Source organism: Raphanus sativus, unplaced genomic scaffold (assembly GCF_000801105.2).
Source record: "Raphanus sativus cultivar WK10039 unplaced genomic scaffold, ASM80110v3 Scaffold1211, whole genome shotgun sequence".
NCBI lineage: Eukaryota > Viridiplantae > Streptophyta > Magnoliopsida > Brassicales > Brassicaceae > Raphanus > Raphanus sativus.
This window is the reverse complement of record NW_026616524.1, coordinates 1-15,528: the sequence shown is the minus strand read 5'-3', so window position 1 is coordinate 15,528 and position 15,528 is coordinate 1. Positions and strand designations below refer to the sequence as shown.

Genomic DNA, 15,528 nt, shown 5'->3' with positions numbered 1-15,528 from the left:
AATAGATAATTGCTATTTCTTCCTCTATAAATAGAGGAAAAAATAGAGATCTCTATAATAGAGGAAGAAATAGAGATGGATTGGAGTATTTTCACCTCTAAATGCTATTATAGAGGTGAAAATAGCAATGGGTTGGAGATGCTCTTATGACATTACATTGTTTAGCGGAAATATTTGTTTTTTACATCTTTTATTACATTACATCATTTACCGGATATGAAATTTTATTACCGGATATGGAATCCACTGTGGCGACATTAGTAACGGACCAACCACCATTTCATTCCAGTTGATTTCAGGGAAAGGCTGATTCGCAACGTATTGGCAATAGACATTACACGAAACATTGAAGAAACAGAACACAAATGCCTGCCAGTTTATGAGTTTTATGTTATTGGTTTTTGTGTTACCAAAAAAAAAATGTTATTGGTTTTAACTATTTTTCAGAGGGCATAACATCTCAGAATCTATTTTTACGTTTATTATAGATGATCATCTAGACCCGCGAGTCGAATTGGTTATAACACAGTCGTCATATGCATTTGAATATGTGCTGGTATAGTTAAGTAAGTACACAAGCAATCTCCCTTGGGAAATTCAGACACCAAACCAGCTCCGGTTCAGGTCTTGATTAACCGGTTGAACCAACAATCTGAGGAACTCCTGAAGAGCAAGAGTGAGTAGCATCAGGTCCTCTCTGCGTCTGTCTAGTGTTGTAGGAACCGCAGCTAGTGCACTTATGCGCGATCAAATGAAACCGAACATTCAAGTTTGAACCACAGTCATTGCAAAGTATCCATACCTAATTCAAAAACCAATCACATTAGAATCAAAAACCATACATAACACAACAAACACACAGCCTTGGTGAATACAAATCTTCCTTACCATCTTGTCTTCGTACACTTTTGGCATTGGGTATGCAGCAACCTGCAAATGGTTAAAACTTAATAAACATAAAGAGACTATACAAAAGAGATATACGATTAGACTATGAAGCCTTTACTTACCTCTTCATCAAGTTTCTTCCACATGTTAGACATGTCACATATGGATTTAGAACATACAGGGCATGTGTATCTACAAGATAATCTTTGTTTTATCAGTGATGACTTCCTTCATTGGTTGCATGAAAAGACTTGAGAGACTTGTGTGTTTTACCGGTTATGCAGCCCCATATCTTTGGTGCATTGTAAATGCATTGTGTGACCACATCTCAACACCGTGATATCTCTTGTGGAATCAAACAGATACTGAGAACACAAATCAAGACATTATTATGTTTTGCATTGGTTAAGAAAATTGGATTGGTATGATTCCTTTTTCACCTCAAAACAAACAGGGCAATTGTGATGCATTGCGCCTTCTACACATCGATGCTTGTCCTCCATGACTTTGGAGTAGCAACACCCTGTCCCAAGAAAACAAAAAAATAAGATGTAGAAACAAGCATTTGTGGAAACAAGGCACATAAAAGGTTTTTTGTTGTTCTCGTACGACATCTTTTGCAATGGAAGAAGTTTTCTTCTCCTCCGGTCCTATCAAAAACCAACATCATTGAGATTAATTATCCGACAATCAGTTACCAAAAAAAAAAAACACAAGACTTTTTTTTTTAATTAGTACCTGCAAATCCCACATTCATCGCAGTGATATTGCTTCTTGGTAAGCTGAAAAAACAACCAATGTTTGAATCTCATTGATACACATTCCAGTAAATAAGAAAAGAGTGATAACTCTCTATTGAATAAAAAAACTTACATCATCGTCAAAGAACTTGCATTTTGAGCAAAAGTACTTCCCCATACATACGCCACAACTGATGCAGTTCTGCTGGACCTGGAGAAAACAAATCACAGGTCAGCGTCAAGAAACATGTTTACAAAAACAAAAATCTGTATGTTAAAAAAGTTGATAACTGACGTCTTGTTCTGTCTCACAAAGCGAGCAAATGACCTGAAAAAAAAAACAGAATTCAAGAAGTTGTCACAGTGAAGAAACAAAATGTTCAGAGAATTTCCGATCTGATTTCAACAAAAAAAAAAAAAAAAAAACCTTTGAAACATCATGTCGAGGGAGATCATGTCTAAGAAGCTGTTCAGTTTGAAGAGAGTCCTGTTGAAACAGAACGTAAAAACATTAGTTCCATACATAAAGCTTCACATCTATAACAAAAGCTTGTTCTTTCTTTCACATCTACACAAAAGTAAAAAAAGATGATTTCTTTAGGTACTATTAGTATTTAGATACCTTAGCTTCGTTGTGGCAGTGTCGACAATCGAAAACTTCATCACAACAAGGTGCTCTAATCTTACATCGTCTTCTGTAATGTGAGCACCTAAACTCCCACACAATCAAAGATCAAATTCAACAAAAAAAAGAAAAAAGCTTGGAACTTTAGCTTCAACAAGACGGATATGAATGTGGTTTACCCGTAATGCCCAGATCCAATCTCCATGAGATTTGTAAGTTCTTGGTTTTGCTGATTTTCCTGGAAACCCATCTCCATATTTACTTAGAGCTTTGATCTTTGATGCTTCAGATTCTTTGAGAGTAACGAAAGATTGTAAAAATAAAAATAAACGTAAAAATGAAGAAATGCTTTGACGTTTGTTATTAATCAGATGAGGAGTTGCAGAGAAGAGAAGGAAGCAGGTAGATATTTGTTTAGATGTAATGATGATGAGAGAGGTGACTAGGCTACACGCCAGATTTTTTTTTTATCTTCCACTAATCATTACATATCTGTTTACTTTTTTATTGTTTATTTATTAATGTTGATACTAATGCATGCACATTTGAAAGCTATTTTATTGTACATAAATTTAGGAGTAAAATATCTTCTTACTGGTTTGTATTTTTGGGTGAATTTGCTTCCACGTATTGTACGTTGACAAAATATTTAAAATCCTAAACTAAGAAATAAATTTACCAAAAAAGGTTTCAAAAAAAAAAAAATTACTCTGTAATTACAGAAAAAAAAAAGAATATGCCATATGTAAACTTTGAAAGTTAAAGGTCATAAATCCCTATAATATTATTTGAGAAGTCAGTTTCCTACGTGTCGCGCTCACGTTAACTCTCACGATGGTTAATTACACGGATACCCTTAATGAATTAAAATTATTATTGTTAAATATTTTTACTGATTTTTTATTTAGTTTCTTTTTTAAAATTTTCCAAATAACATATATAATAAAAATGAAACATTTATAAAGTTTAAAAGAAAATTTAAAACCGAAAATATATGCCTATATGATATCAGTTAAATATTTTTATTGATTTTTTATTTAGTTTCCTTTTAAAATTTTCTAAATAAGATATATAATAAAAAGGAAACATTTATAAAGTTTAAAAGAAATTTAAAACGAAATATATGCATATATAATAAGATTTCATTAAAAAAGAAATTTCACAAAATAGTAATATTCCATTTAAAAACAACATAAAATATACTTTTGAAGTAATAAATACTTTATTTATATCTATATTTTCATAGTTGAAAAATATATATTTATATATAATTTGATTTCATAAAAGAAAATTTCACATAGATAATTTTGATATTAGTAAAATAAATATTATCTATTTTAAAACATAATTTCAAACAATACAATTTCAAAATAATAAAAATATTTTTATATATCTATCTATTTTCTTAGATGATTATATAAAATAATTAAGTAACATAAAAAAATATTGTTTATTTTTAAGAGATATTAAATAACGAAAAATAGTTTTTAACAGTAAACATTTTTAATCAAATAATTACAAAATATTTTAAACTAAAATAACACGATATATTTTAACAAGGTAGATATATTATATTTTATGATTATTAAAATTATATGTTTTCTTAATATTAAATAATTATTAAATTTTCTTTTACATTTTATATTTGTGGAACTTAACATAACCATAATCAAAATATGAAAGCAAATATGAATTCAGAATTTTAAGATTATTTAAAATAAGTTTCAGTTTACCATTCAATAAATCAAAAGCATAAAATTATTTAGAATTTATAAAATATTTTAATTACTGTAGATATTGATATGTGTTCATGAGTTTCCAAAAATATACTAGTTACTTATGTATAACTTCATAGTGATCATTGATAAATATATGAAAGTACATGCACATTAAATGATAAATAAAAATAATTTGATATGACTTAACTATAGTAAAAATAATTATATTTCAGTTTGAATTTGTAATAATACATGCAACTTAATATATTCACAACATGAGTAACTCGCCTATTCCAACTTATATCTAATATCATAGATTAAACTACAATAAGAATATATAATTTTATAGTAATAATTAATTTTATGAATATAAATTATAGAATGATTCAAAATATATTAACAAATGAAAATAAAATATTAACTAATTGTTACAATTTATTTTTTTGTAAAATTTATATATGTAGGCATTAGACTTCATAATATCATCATTATATTAAATTTTTGAATTTGGAATCCGACACTTTAGTTTATCTTTTATTTCATTCTAAACACAATATATTTTAATTTATAAATAGTCATCCTAAAATATATTTGCATATAAAAGATAACCAACCAACCGAGCAACCTAAATGTAAATAATAAAATTAATCAAAATTTAATATATTTAGAATAAAATATTATAATTGAATTCAAAGATATAAATGCAAACCAATATATCCAAATGATAATTAAATCGTCTGTAAAAACAACAAAACTGACAAACTATAACATATATAAAATCGAATGTCTAATTAAAGTAATATAATATTATTAATATAAACTATGCATACAATTATAAAATAATAAAAAAATAAAATAAATAGCAATTAATTATTATAGTATATTACTTTATAAATATTTATATTCGTGTATGAGCACAGGAAAATCATCTAGTCTAGTTATTTTATACATATCCCTCTAAATTAGTTTCAGTATTGATTTTCTGATTGAAATGTGGGATATTTAACAACTGAAGATCAGCTCCTGTAAACAAAAGGAAAAAATGTCACAGTTTCATGATATTACGGCTTTTTCTCTCCTAGGCACGAAAGTCGAGGAAAAGTTTTAACCGTCGGGTTTAGTTGACTCTCTGCTTTACCCAACGTTTCTTTCTCCTTTGCAGTCTTTTATTCTCTGAAACTCCCTGCAAATTCAAAAAGTCTTACTACTTTAGAATAAACCATCGGTCCGAAGGCAGCTTCTCAACCGCGACAGAGCCCTTGACCGGAATTTCGCCGGGTTCAGCCCCCGACTACGTCGGCGGGTCAGCCAGGTGCTCCGCCCCTGTGCCTCTCTGGTTCTCCTCCGGTTTGATATTACTCACCTGATGAACGTCTCCGTGGATCTGGAATGGGACCATGACTTCATGTCAACTTTCACTTGAAGAATCTCCTTTTTTGGTTGCTATAACCTCTCTTTCTTCTCTTACCAACACCTTCAAGAGCATTTATCACCACTGAAGCATTTAATAACCTCCGCAGCACTTGTATTCAAGTATAAGAGACAAAACAACGTTTGGTTGCAATAACCTAGTACAGAGACTGGTTGGTACACTCCAGTAGCAACTTACTCAGGAGTATGGCGAGAAGATACAGTAGATCTGAGAAAGGAAAGTGGCAGGCGCCGCCTGAGCTTCCCACTAAACGACCTCCGGTGCGCATACCGGCTAACGACAACAACGATCTCATTGAAGCAAATAGACTCACAATTATTGGAAGACTGACAAACCCTCATATGCAGAAACCTATTAGAGCGGTAATCGACTTTATGGCTCAGGTTTGGAACCTAGAAGGAAGGTTTGAAGGCAGAGCATTGGGCCTGGATAAATTCCAGTTCAAATTTGAAACTGAGCATGAACTCTTACAGGTCTTGGAGAAAGGACCATACCATTATAAGCGCTGGATGCTATTGTTACAGAGATGGGAGCCGGTGGTCTCTGAAGACTTTCCCTCCAAGATCTCCTTTAATGTCAAGATACATGGAATCCCCCTCCACTACTGGTCAGAAGGTACCATCAAAACGATCGGGAAAGAGCTTGGAAAATTCACCATCAAAGATGAAAAAGAAGCTAAGATCTGGGTAGAAGTGGATGGACTACAACCACTTATCATGAAGATGGACATTGAACTACCGACAGAGGATATCACAAAAGTGGAGTTTGAATATATAAAGATCGAGAAACATTGCTTTACATGTTTCTCCTTGATGCATGAGGAAGAAGCTTGCCCTCACAGAGATCCTAATGCACCTCCACCGAAGGAAAGAAACCTGGGGATTACACAGAGTATTGCACTCCAAAGAATCGAGGCTGATAAGCGACGTCATGATGAGCGAAGAGGGTATAGAAGACCTGATGATTCTCGTCCTCCTACTAGATACTTTAGTGATAATCATACCCATTCTGAGAGGAACAGAGGATATGACAGAACATATCATAATCGAAGAGAGGATCAACCCAGGGAGCAATCAATACTATCAAGAACTGCTCGCTCAAACTCAAATTACTTCCGTAGCAAGGCACCGTCCTTTGAATATCGAGCAGTGGAAAGAAACAGACCATCTTCTCATGCTTCAGAGTCTTTCCCTCACCATCAAGGTGGCGACCTCAGGAATGTAATAGCTCCTCCAGTGATTGATACTGGCAATGCCAATAACGCCCTTGAAGTTACTCCAACAAGAACCATCAAAGACCGATTGGGAATAGCGACTAACACAAGAATAGGTACAAACTCGGGGTCAAGGGAGCGAAGGTCAGCTCTGGAACGTTTATCTGATCCAATACCTGCGAGAAGACCACCTAGTTTTGAATCTGGCAGACTACAAGAGGCAGACAGTAGACCCGTTGAAACTATGCAGACGGAGCAGGATACAGTCGAGGAACAACTTCCTGAAGAACGAGTTCCAGCGACTCTCCGAATAGGCTCCATAACAAGAAGCAAAAGAGGAGAAATCCCGGTGGCGTCTCAGAGTAAAGCAACAACAAAGAGAAGGGTGACTAACCCTACAAAGAAGCGTGTGCTACGAAGCCCTATTCTGAGACTCTCTCAAAGGACATCACCGGTAGCCCGCTCTGCTACAACAACAAGGAGAAAGCTAGTTGTCGAGAAAGACAAAGATGTACCTTGTAATAAGGCAGGAACGAGTCGACAACGAAGTAAGAGTGACAGACCGACTACGGTGTTTATACCGGGAATTACTAGAGGTGGGGTGGATTTTCGGCCCCATCAAGGATCTCTTCCTTAGTATTACTTAGCTGGAATTGTCAGGGACTTGGGAGTGTTCAGACAATCCGGCGAATTAAGGAGATCCATAAGCATATGGCTCCTAATGTAATGTTTTTAATGGAGACAAAGAATGATGATGCCTTTATCAATAAGAAACTGATCTCCTTACGTTATTCACAGTATTTTTCGGTTCCACCTGTTGGCCTCAGTGGTGGGCTCTCTCTCCTGTGGAACGATGATACAGATATAACAATTCTTGAATCCTCTCCCAATGTAATAGACACGAGAATTGTATATCAAGGAACCACTTCCTTTGTTTCATTCGTGTATGGAGCTCCCGCAGCGGAAAACAGAGCGGCTTTTTGGGATAAGCTAAGCGCAATAGGACAAGGCAGAGATGATGAACCTTGGCTAATCACCGGAGACTTCAACGATATTCTGAATAATGCAGAAAAGATAGGCGGCCCAGCCAGAGCAGAGGGCTCTTTTACTACCTTTCGATCTTTTGTGGCACAAAACGGCTTATGGGACCTTAAACACTCAGGGGAGCAATTGTCGTGGAGGGGAAATCGATACACTCACTTCATACGATCAAGACTAGATCGTTCCATGAGTAACTGCTCCTGGGCAGAATCCTTTCCCTTAGGCAGATGTCGCTACTTACGATTTGAAGGATCAGACCATAGGCCTCTTCTGACCTATTTTAACAACGATAAACCAAAGAGAAAGGGAGTGTTCCGGTTCAATAGATCTCTAACGGAACAGGAAGAGGTCACGGGAGTAATAGACTCAGCTTGGAATGAATCTCCACTGGAATCAGTTATTTTAAAATTGAACAGATGCCGGCGAGGCATTATTCAATGGTCAAAGGAGAAGCAAGCTCAGAGTAACTTGGTCATCAAGCAGAACCAAGAGGCCCTAGAGGGGGCGCTGTCTAGCGCTACACCTGATGTTTTACTTATTGAGTCCCTTAACTCCAAGCTCCGCGAAGCGTACACGGCTGAAGAACAGTACTGGCAACAAAGGAGTAGGATTCAGTGGCTAAAGAAGGGAGATAGAAACACGGGTTTCTTTCACGCGGCGACAAGAACCAGAAGGGTGATCAATTCAATCCCAGTCATTGAAGATTCTCAAGGAGGGGCAGTATATGAAGAACAACAGATTGTGGGAGTGATTTCAAGTTACTTTACACAAATCTTCACATCAAATGGCAATGCTTCTTTCAGCCAGATTCGAGGACTGCTAACTCGGAAGGTTACGCCGGAAATGAATGAGTACTTGACTGCTATACCGAGTGATTCGGAAATTAGAGATGCAATGAGATCGATCAACGGGGGCAAGGCACCGGGACCGGATGGTTTTTCAGCCACCTTTTACCAATCATATTGGCATATAGTGGGCAAGGACGTCATTACGGATGTGCGGAACTTTTTCACTTCAAACCTGCTGCAGCCACAACAGAACGAGACGCATATCAGGTTGATTCCGAAGATTATGGGACCAAAAACAGTGGCAGATTATAGGCCCATTGCCTTGTGCAACACGCATTACAAAATCATTGCCAAAATACTCACTCGACGGCTTAAACCTCTACTGCCTCTACTCATATCCAACACTCAGTCCGCCTTTGTAGCAGGAAGATCTATAACCGATAATGTTCTCATCACACATGAAACACTCCACTATCTACGGACCTCGGAGGCAAAAAAGCATTGCTCCATGGCCGTGAAAACGGACATGAGTAAAGCTTACGATAGAATCGAGTGGAGTTTTGTGAGAGAGGTGCTACAGCAGCTCGGTTTTGATCCGAAATGGATCTCCTGGATCATGACGTGCATAGAGTCTGTCTCTTACTCCTTCTTGATCAATGGGATACCGCAAGGTTCAGTGCTCCCATCGCGTGGCTTGCGGCAAGGCGACCCGTTATCACCGCACATCTTCATACTATGTACGGAGGTACTATCAGCTCTATGTGCAAAGGGGCAGGAAGACGGATCCTTGGCGGGGGTTAAGGTCTCCCGTAACAGCCCACCGATCAATCATTTACTCTTCGCCGACGACACTATGTTTTTTTGTAAATCTAAGGCGACGTGTGTGCAAGCTCTGAAACAGATTCTCGTGGTATACGAGGAGGTCTCCGGACAAAAGATTAATCCCATGAAGTCGGCCATTACTTTTTCGGCAAAAACGCCAGCTACGGTTAGAGCAAGGGTGAAGGATGCTCTGGGCATCTCTCTTGAAGGAGGTATCGGGAAATATTTGGGCCTTCCCGAACAGTTTGGTCGGAGGAAAAAAGACATATTTGCCTCAATCTTGGATAGGATAAGACAGAAGGCGCATAGTTGGACTTCGAGACAATTATCGGGAGCCGGAAAACAAATCATGCTCAAGTCCGTTCTCGCTGCGATGCCCTGTTATGCCATGTCGTGTTTCAAGCTCCCTATCTCCCTGTGCAATCAAATACAGTCCCTGCTCACTCGCTTTTGGTGGGATGCAATCCCGGATAAGAAGAAGATGTGTTGGGTATCTTGGGAAACCATGACGTTACCAAAGTACGCGGGTGGACTTGGGTTCCGAGATATTGAGATTTTTAATGATGCGCTTCTTGCAAAGATAGGATGGAGATTAATCAAAGAGCCGACATCTTTATTAGCTCAAGTACTGTTGGGGAAATATGCAAAGAACCAAGACTTCCTACACTGTCAGGTACCCAAGTCGGCCTCTCATGGGTGGAGAAGCATAATGGCTGGTAGAGACTTGCTGCGCCAAGGTCTGAGTTGGGTTGTTGGAGATGGAGCGAAGATACGGGTCTGGGATGATCCATGGTTAGCTTTTGACACTCCGACAAAACCATTTGGTCCGTCAACGGAGGAAGACAGGCTTCTCAGAGTTAGTGACCTTTTATGCCCGCTTTCAAACAAGTGGGATGTGGAGAAGATACGTAGGTATATACCTCAGTATGAGGAGACTATTCTGAAGATTAAAACCAGTTCAACACCTGCAGTGGATACTTTATTCTGGCTACCTGAGAAGACTGGTAACTACACTGTTAAAACAGGGTATGGTATTGGGAGGACATCATTGGTAACAGGAGAGACCAATTCGGATCCTGTCAACTGGCTCAAGCATATTTGGAATCTAAAAACAGCACCAAAGCTGAAGGATTTCTTATGGAGACTGGTTCGAAAGGCTATCCCTGTTAGCGCCAATTTAGAAAGAAGAGGAGTGGCGAGCTTCAGGTGCAAGAAGTGTGATGGGCAAGAGGATGATCTTCATGTTTTTCTAACTTGTCCAATAGCGATCGATGTATGGAACCAGTCGCCGATGCTGCATCCGCCACCAACATCTCTCACAACAGTTGCAGAGTTGATCAAACAAGGATCCCAGTATACTCCATTGCCACCTACGGGAGTGACTACCCCACTGTGGCCATGGGTGTTGTGGAATTTGTGGAAGGCTAGGAATCATCTCTTATATGAAAACAGAGTATTTACTGCAGCAGATATTGTTCTCAAAAGCATAAAGGACGCCAAGGAATGGTCCGATGCGCAACTGGAAAATGAGGTGATAATACCTCGAGATATCCTACTCCACCGAAATCAGAATCGATCTCCACGCCCCCCACCTGAGTTTCCTAATGGCGTGTTGATTGTTAATGTTGATGCGGCATGGGACGCAAAGACGGGAGGTTGTGGAATTGGAGCAGTGTACTCAGGGGATGTCTCAGATAAACCCCCTGTAATGGCTGAAGCTCACAGTCACGTTACGTCGGCACTCATGGCAGAAGCCATTGCTGTTCATCGCGCGGTCGCAAGCGCTGTCTATTCAAACGTCCGATCCCTGGCGGTTCTATCTGATTCTCTTTCCCTAATCAACTTGTTGAAGACCGGAGGATATCAACCTGAACTGTTCGGTATCATGTTTGATATCTATCGTTTTACTACCTTATTTGATGTTATTTTCTTTAGCTTCATTTCCCGCAACTTTAATGTCGAGGCTGATTTTGTGGCAAAGTCTGCCCTTGACTTGTCTGTAAGGAACTCCATTTTAGGAGCCTAAACTCTGAATTGAATGGAATGATGGTTTGCCCAAAAAAAAAAAGATCAGCTCCTGTAAACCAATGCGAAAATTAGAGAAACGTAAACTATGTTTTGGCATAGTTTATGAAATTTGAGAAACAATGAAAACTAAATTGAAAAAAAAAGAGAGATTAACATAGTGTTTATGTTTTAGCAAAAAAAAAACATAGTGTTTATGAACTAAATCGCCTTTGAACCAGCGCCTTTGGAGATTGTTTGAAGTCCCAAATATTCATAGGTTTACTTTTATTAAAAAATTTGTTTATGTTTTTCAATTCCCGAAAAGTCATTTATATTTCAGAAATAACAAAAGTTGGCTGACATATTACAGAACCATAGAGTTTGTAATACCAATATTTTTTTTTGATCAAAAGTTTTTAAGATCAATATTTGCGTCAGATGGCTCGCCATTTCAAGAACCGGGCGGTGGTGTGTCAATGTCAACGTCAACGTTAGATCTTGTAAAAAGCAGAACAGGATAGGATTGGATAGGATCCTGCATCTTGCTAACTCCTTTATATGGGTCCACTCTTTTCTATCCTCGCCACTCATACTCTATAGTAGTTGATATGCGTTTCACGCGACTATCGATTATGCAAAAAAAAAATCCACTGAACACGGATGAGAAGGTTAGAGCATGCCCATTAGTGAACCCCAAGAGGGGGTTCATAGGGATTTTTTTATTGTTTTTTGGTGGGTCCGGGAATAGTGACGAACCCGTATTAATTTTCCATTAGTGAACCCAAAAATGGGGTTCATAAGAATAAAATAATATTTTTAAAAAAAAATTTTAAAATTTTTATTTAATACAATGGAAATTAAAAAACATACAAAGATTATTCATCTAGATTACCAAATTTGTGCCATATATTTTCAACTAAATAGGCTTTCAAACGATCATGTTTTTGTTGATCCCGAATTTGAGCTTGAATGCCATGCCTATTAACGAAGTTGGAAGGGGAGTCCGTAGGTTGCGAGATTTCCACCTGTGAACTCATGCTTGATTCTCCCGACTCGAACTCAGATGTACATTGGTCTTGAAATGGACTGCCTCTTTTGTACCTTGCTTGATCTTCAAGTTACCTACCAGAGAGTCCATTATCATCGCCGTGATTATGAACTATAAGGGTTTTGTTGACCTATGCTTCGTTGAAGGCGCCCTCGATAGATCGGTAATAATTATTTATTACAAAACCCTAACTCACTCTACATGCATGATTTCGAACTAATGTGCTTTTTTTTTTTTTTTTTTGCACACAGAATCTGTCGCACGCAACGTACACGTTCTTGATGATGTACGTGCTATTGAACGCGGGGATTTTACCTACTGTTGTGAAAGCACTATACGATCCAAAGAGGAAGTATATTGGATACGTAAAGAGAGACGTTATGCATATAAAACCAAATTCAGATCTCAAGATACTAACGTGTTTGCACAAACCAGACAACATCTCAGGCATGATCTCGCTGCTTCAGCTGTTTTCTTCTCCGCACAACAACGAGAACAAAGACAAGGGAGTTATCGCGGTCACGGTGTTACACCTCGTGGAACTAGCGGGACGTGCGTTTCCTATCTTAGTACCACATGACAAGCGTTCTAAGCCACGCCTGCTTCAAAACTCTTACATCCAGACAATGATGCTCGCGTTCAACGAGTTCCAGCAAGAGAATCTAGGAACAACGACAGTTAACTCCTTCACAGCTTTCTCTCTCGAGAATCTAATGGATCAGGACATTTGTAATCTCGCTTTAGACAACCTCACGTCGATGATCATTACACCTTCTGGACGAAAATGGTCACCTGATGGATCATATGAATCGGATGATGTTATGATCCGACGTGTGAATATGTCTCTCCTCGACCTTGCTCCTTGTTCAGTTGGTGTACTCAATAACCGAAGGTATCGCAAATCGAAGAGCAATAAAAGGAGTAACGTACGGTCAAAGTTGGTGTGATCTTCATTGGTGGTAAAGATGACTGGGAAGCCGCCTCCATTGCGAAATGGATGAGACAGAACCCGAGGGTGCGTCTCACGGTGATCAGATTCTTGTCTGGTCAAGAACCAGACAAGTCCAAGAACTGGGAACACCTTGTTGATAACGAGGTCTTGAATGATTTGAAAGCAACATACGACTCCGCTGAAAATTTCTCCTATGCGGAGAAGATAATCAAAGGTGGTCCCGCGGTGGCCACTGCCGTTAGATTAGCCGCGGAAGGAGATGATTTGATGATTGTAGGAGAGATCACGGCGAGGATTCACTGGATTACTCGGGTTTGGTGGAGTGGATGGAGCTTCCGGAGTTAGGAGTCATCGGAGATTTGCTTGCATCTAAGGAGCTAGAAACTAGGGTTTCTGTTTTAGTCGTTAAACAGCAGCAACAACATGAATGAGTGTAACATGTCAATGGGTCCACTGTCCAAGCGAAAAAATTGTTGCCTTCCTGGCATTATATGGGTACATGTTGGGATACCCACGTTGTAGATAATAGATGACATGTACAATTTTTTTCTTTCCTCGATTTGTTTTGAATTAAAAGTTCACGATTCATAAAACTACATATATGCATATCAAGATACTTTTGTAGTAACCTCTTATTAGGGATGCTCTAAAGCTAATTGATCAGGCCCAATCAGCATGATATATAAGGAAGAAAGTCGTTATGTCGTTGAAGATGCAGCATGAAACATTGTAGGGATATCAAGTGGGTTTTTGCTGAGCTAGGTTCTCTAGGAAAGACAAAGCTTATGAGCAATGTTTCTTTGTTCTTGGATCACTCACTGACCGAAGTCGATATCTAGACCACCCCATATTCTCTTCTCTGTATATTGCACATACGCAGCAAATTTCATCAATTTGTGATTTTACTCTCATTTGTAGACAAGAAGATAAACTTTTGATAGTTGAAATATATTTCCAACGGCCTGTTCATCTGCTACGGATTAAAGGATAAATGAAAAAAAAAACTTAATGGACCAATGATAGTTAGAGATTATCTAAACACAAAACTGTAGAAATACCCATGTGTTCTAGAGACCAAAAAGGCCCAAACTTGTAAAGCCATATAAAAGCCATGTAATCATAGCCGTACAACCTCGGATAGATTAAAGACAGCCACGTCAGCTATCCATACCAAATCTTAGAATAAATAAAGTTGGCGCTCATCGGTTATGATGATGGCGGGTAATAAATTTTTTTTAATTTTCGATTTTGGATAAATAGTTCCTTTTTAAAACGCACGCGCGCAAGAATAAAACAATCTGATCCATCCATTCGATAGTCTTTCACATCGGACAGCACATATATTCGCCACGTCACTGATCCGCGTCTCCGTATCTCAAACCAATAAAATCTATTCCTCTATTCCTATATAAACAAAGAGGACTAGAGTCTCCAAACAGTAAACAAATCATCAATTTTATTATACTACTCGATCTCTAGAAAACTCAGAAAAGAGAGAATCCATGGCTCCAAAGCAGCAGAGAAGAAGCCCGCGGCAGAAGAAGCCAGCCGAGAAAGCTCCGCGGAGAAGAAGCCAAAGGCCGGGAAGAAGCTCCCGAAGGACCACCTCCGCCGTCGCCGGAGACAAGAAGAAGAAGCGGTCGAAGAAGAGCGTGGAGACGTACAAGATCTACATCTTCAAGGTGCTGAAGCAGGTCCACCCAGACATCGGGATCTCGAGCAAGGCCATGGGGATCATGAACAGCTTCATCAACGACATCTTCGAGAAGCTCGCCGGCGAGTCTTCAAAGCTCGCAGGTACAACAAGAAGCCTACTATTACTTCCAGGGAGATCCAGACGGCGTGAGACTCGTCTTGCCTGGAGAGTTGGCGAAAACACGCCGTTTCGGAGGGGACCAAGGCGGTTACTAAGTTCACGAGCTCTTAGGTTTTGCAAGGATTTGTAATGGTTTTTTTAAGTTTTAACTAGTTGTCGGTAGTTTTAAGCGTTCGGGTAATGGTAACAGGTTGTGTAATTTGGGATTATGGTTTCTTTCACTTGAAGAAAAACATATATGAAAGTTCTTAATTTTCTAATGTTTTGGTATTTTCATTTCCAGCAACTGTTAGATTTTATTGTGGAAGCAACAAAATTACATTTTCCTAGAACTGTTAGATTTTATTTATTTTCGTAAAAAGTTTATTAAAATTGTTTGTTGTTACAACTTAAGAACCATATCATCTATTGCTGGTTATATTGCATTTGTAGCTAATA

General features: G+C 38.3%; 2 protein-coding genes and 1 pseudogene across 2 annotated transcripts; 2 read left to right on the top strand and 1 right to left on the bottom strand.

Moving 5' to 3' along the window:
• Positions 1 to 458: 458 nt before the first annotated feature.
• On the bottom strand, positions 459 to 2,677 carry LOC130503895 (E3 ubiquitin-protein ligase RZFP34). Its single transcript, XM_056998459.1, has 12 exons — positions 2,433 to 2,677; positions 2,251 to 2,338; positions 2,056 to 2,115; positions 1,924 to 1,956; positions 1,762 to 1,839; positions 1,627 to 1,670; positions 1,498 to 1,538; positions 1,329 to 1,411; positions 1,162 to 1,253; positions 1,011 to 1,080; positions 889 to 930; positions 459 to 802 (listed from the first exon to the last, which is right to left on the bottom strand). Exons 1-12 carry the CDS (start codon positions 2,507 to 2,509, stop codon positions 632 to 634), a joined length of 879 nt encoding a protein of 292 aa, XP_056854439.1. The 5' UTR covers positions 2,510 to 2,677; the 3' UTR covers positions 459 to 631.
• Positions 2,678 to 7,327: 4,650 nt separating this feature from the next.
• LOC108845549 (uncharacterized) lies at positions 7,328 to 13,705 on the top strand. The gene is given in 5 exon segments (XM_056998460.1): positions 7,328 to 11,154; positions 12,338 to 12,485; positions 12,574 to 13,246; positions 13,249 to 13,551; positions 13,554 to 13,705. Coding segments are annotated over 5 exon segments (5,103 nt in total).
• Positions 13,706 to 14,747: 1,042 nt separating this feature from the next.
• Positions 14,748 to 15,201, top strand: LOC130503894 (histone H2B-like; annotated as a pseudogene).
• Positions 15,202 to 15,528: the final 327 nt, after the last annotated feature.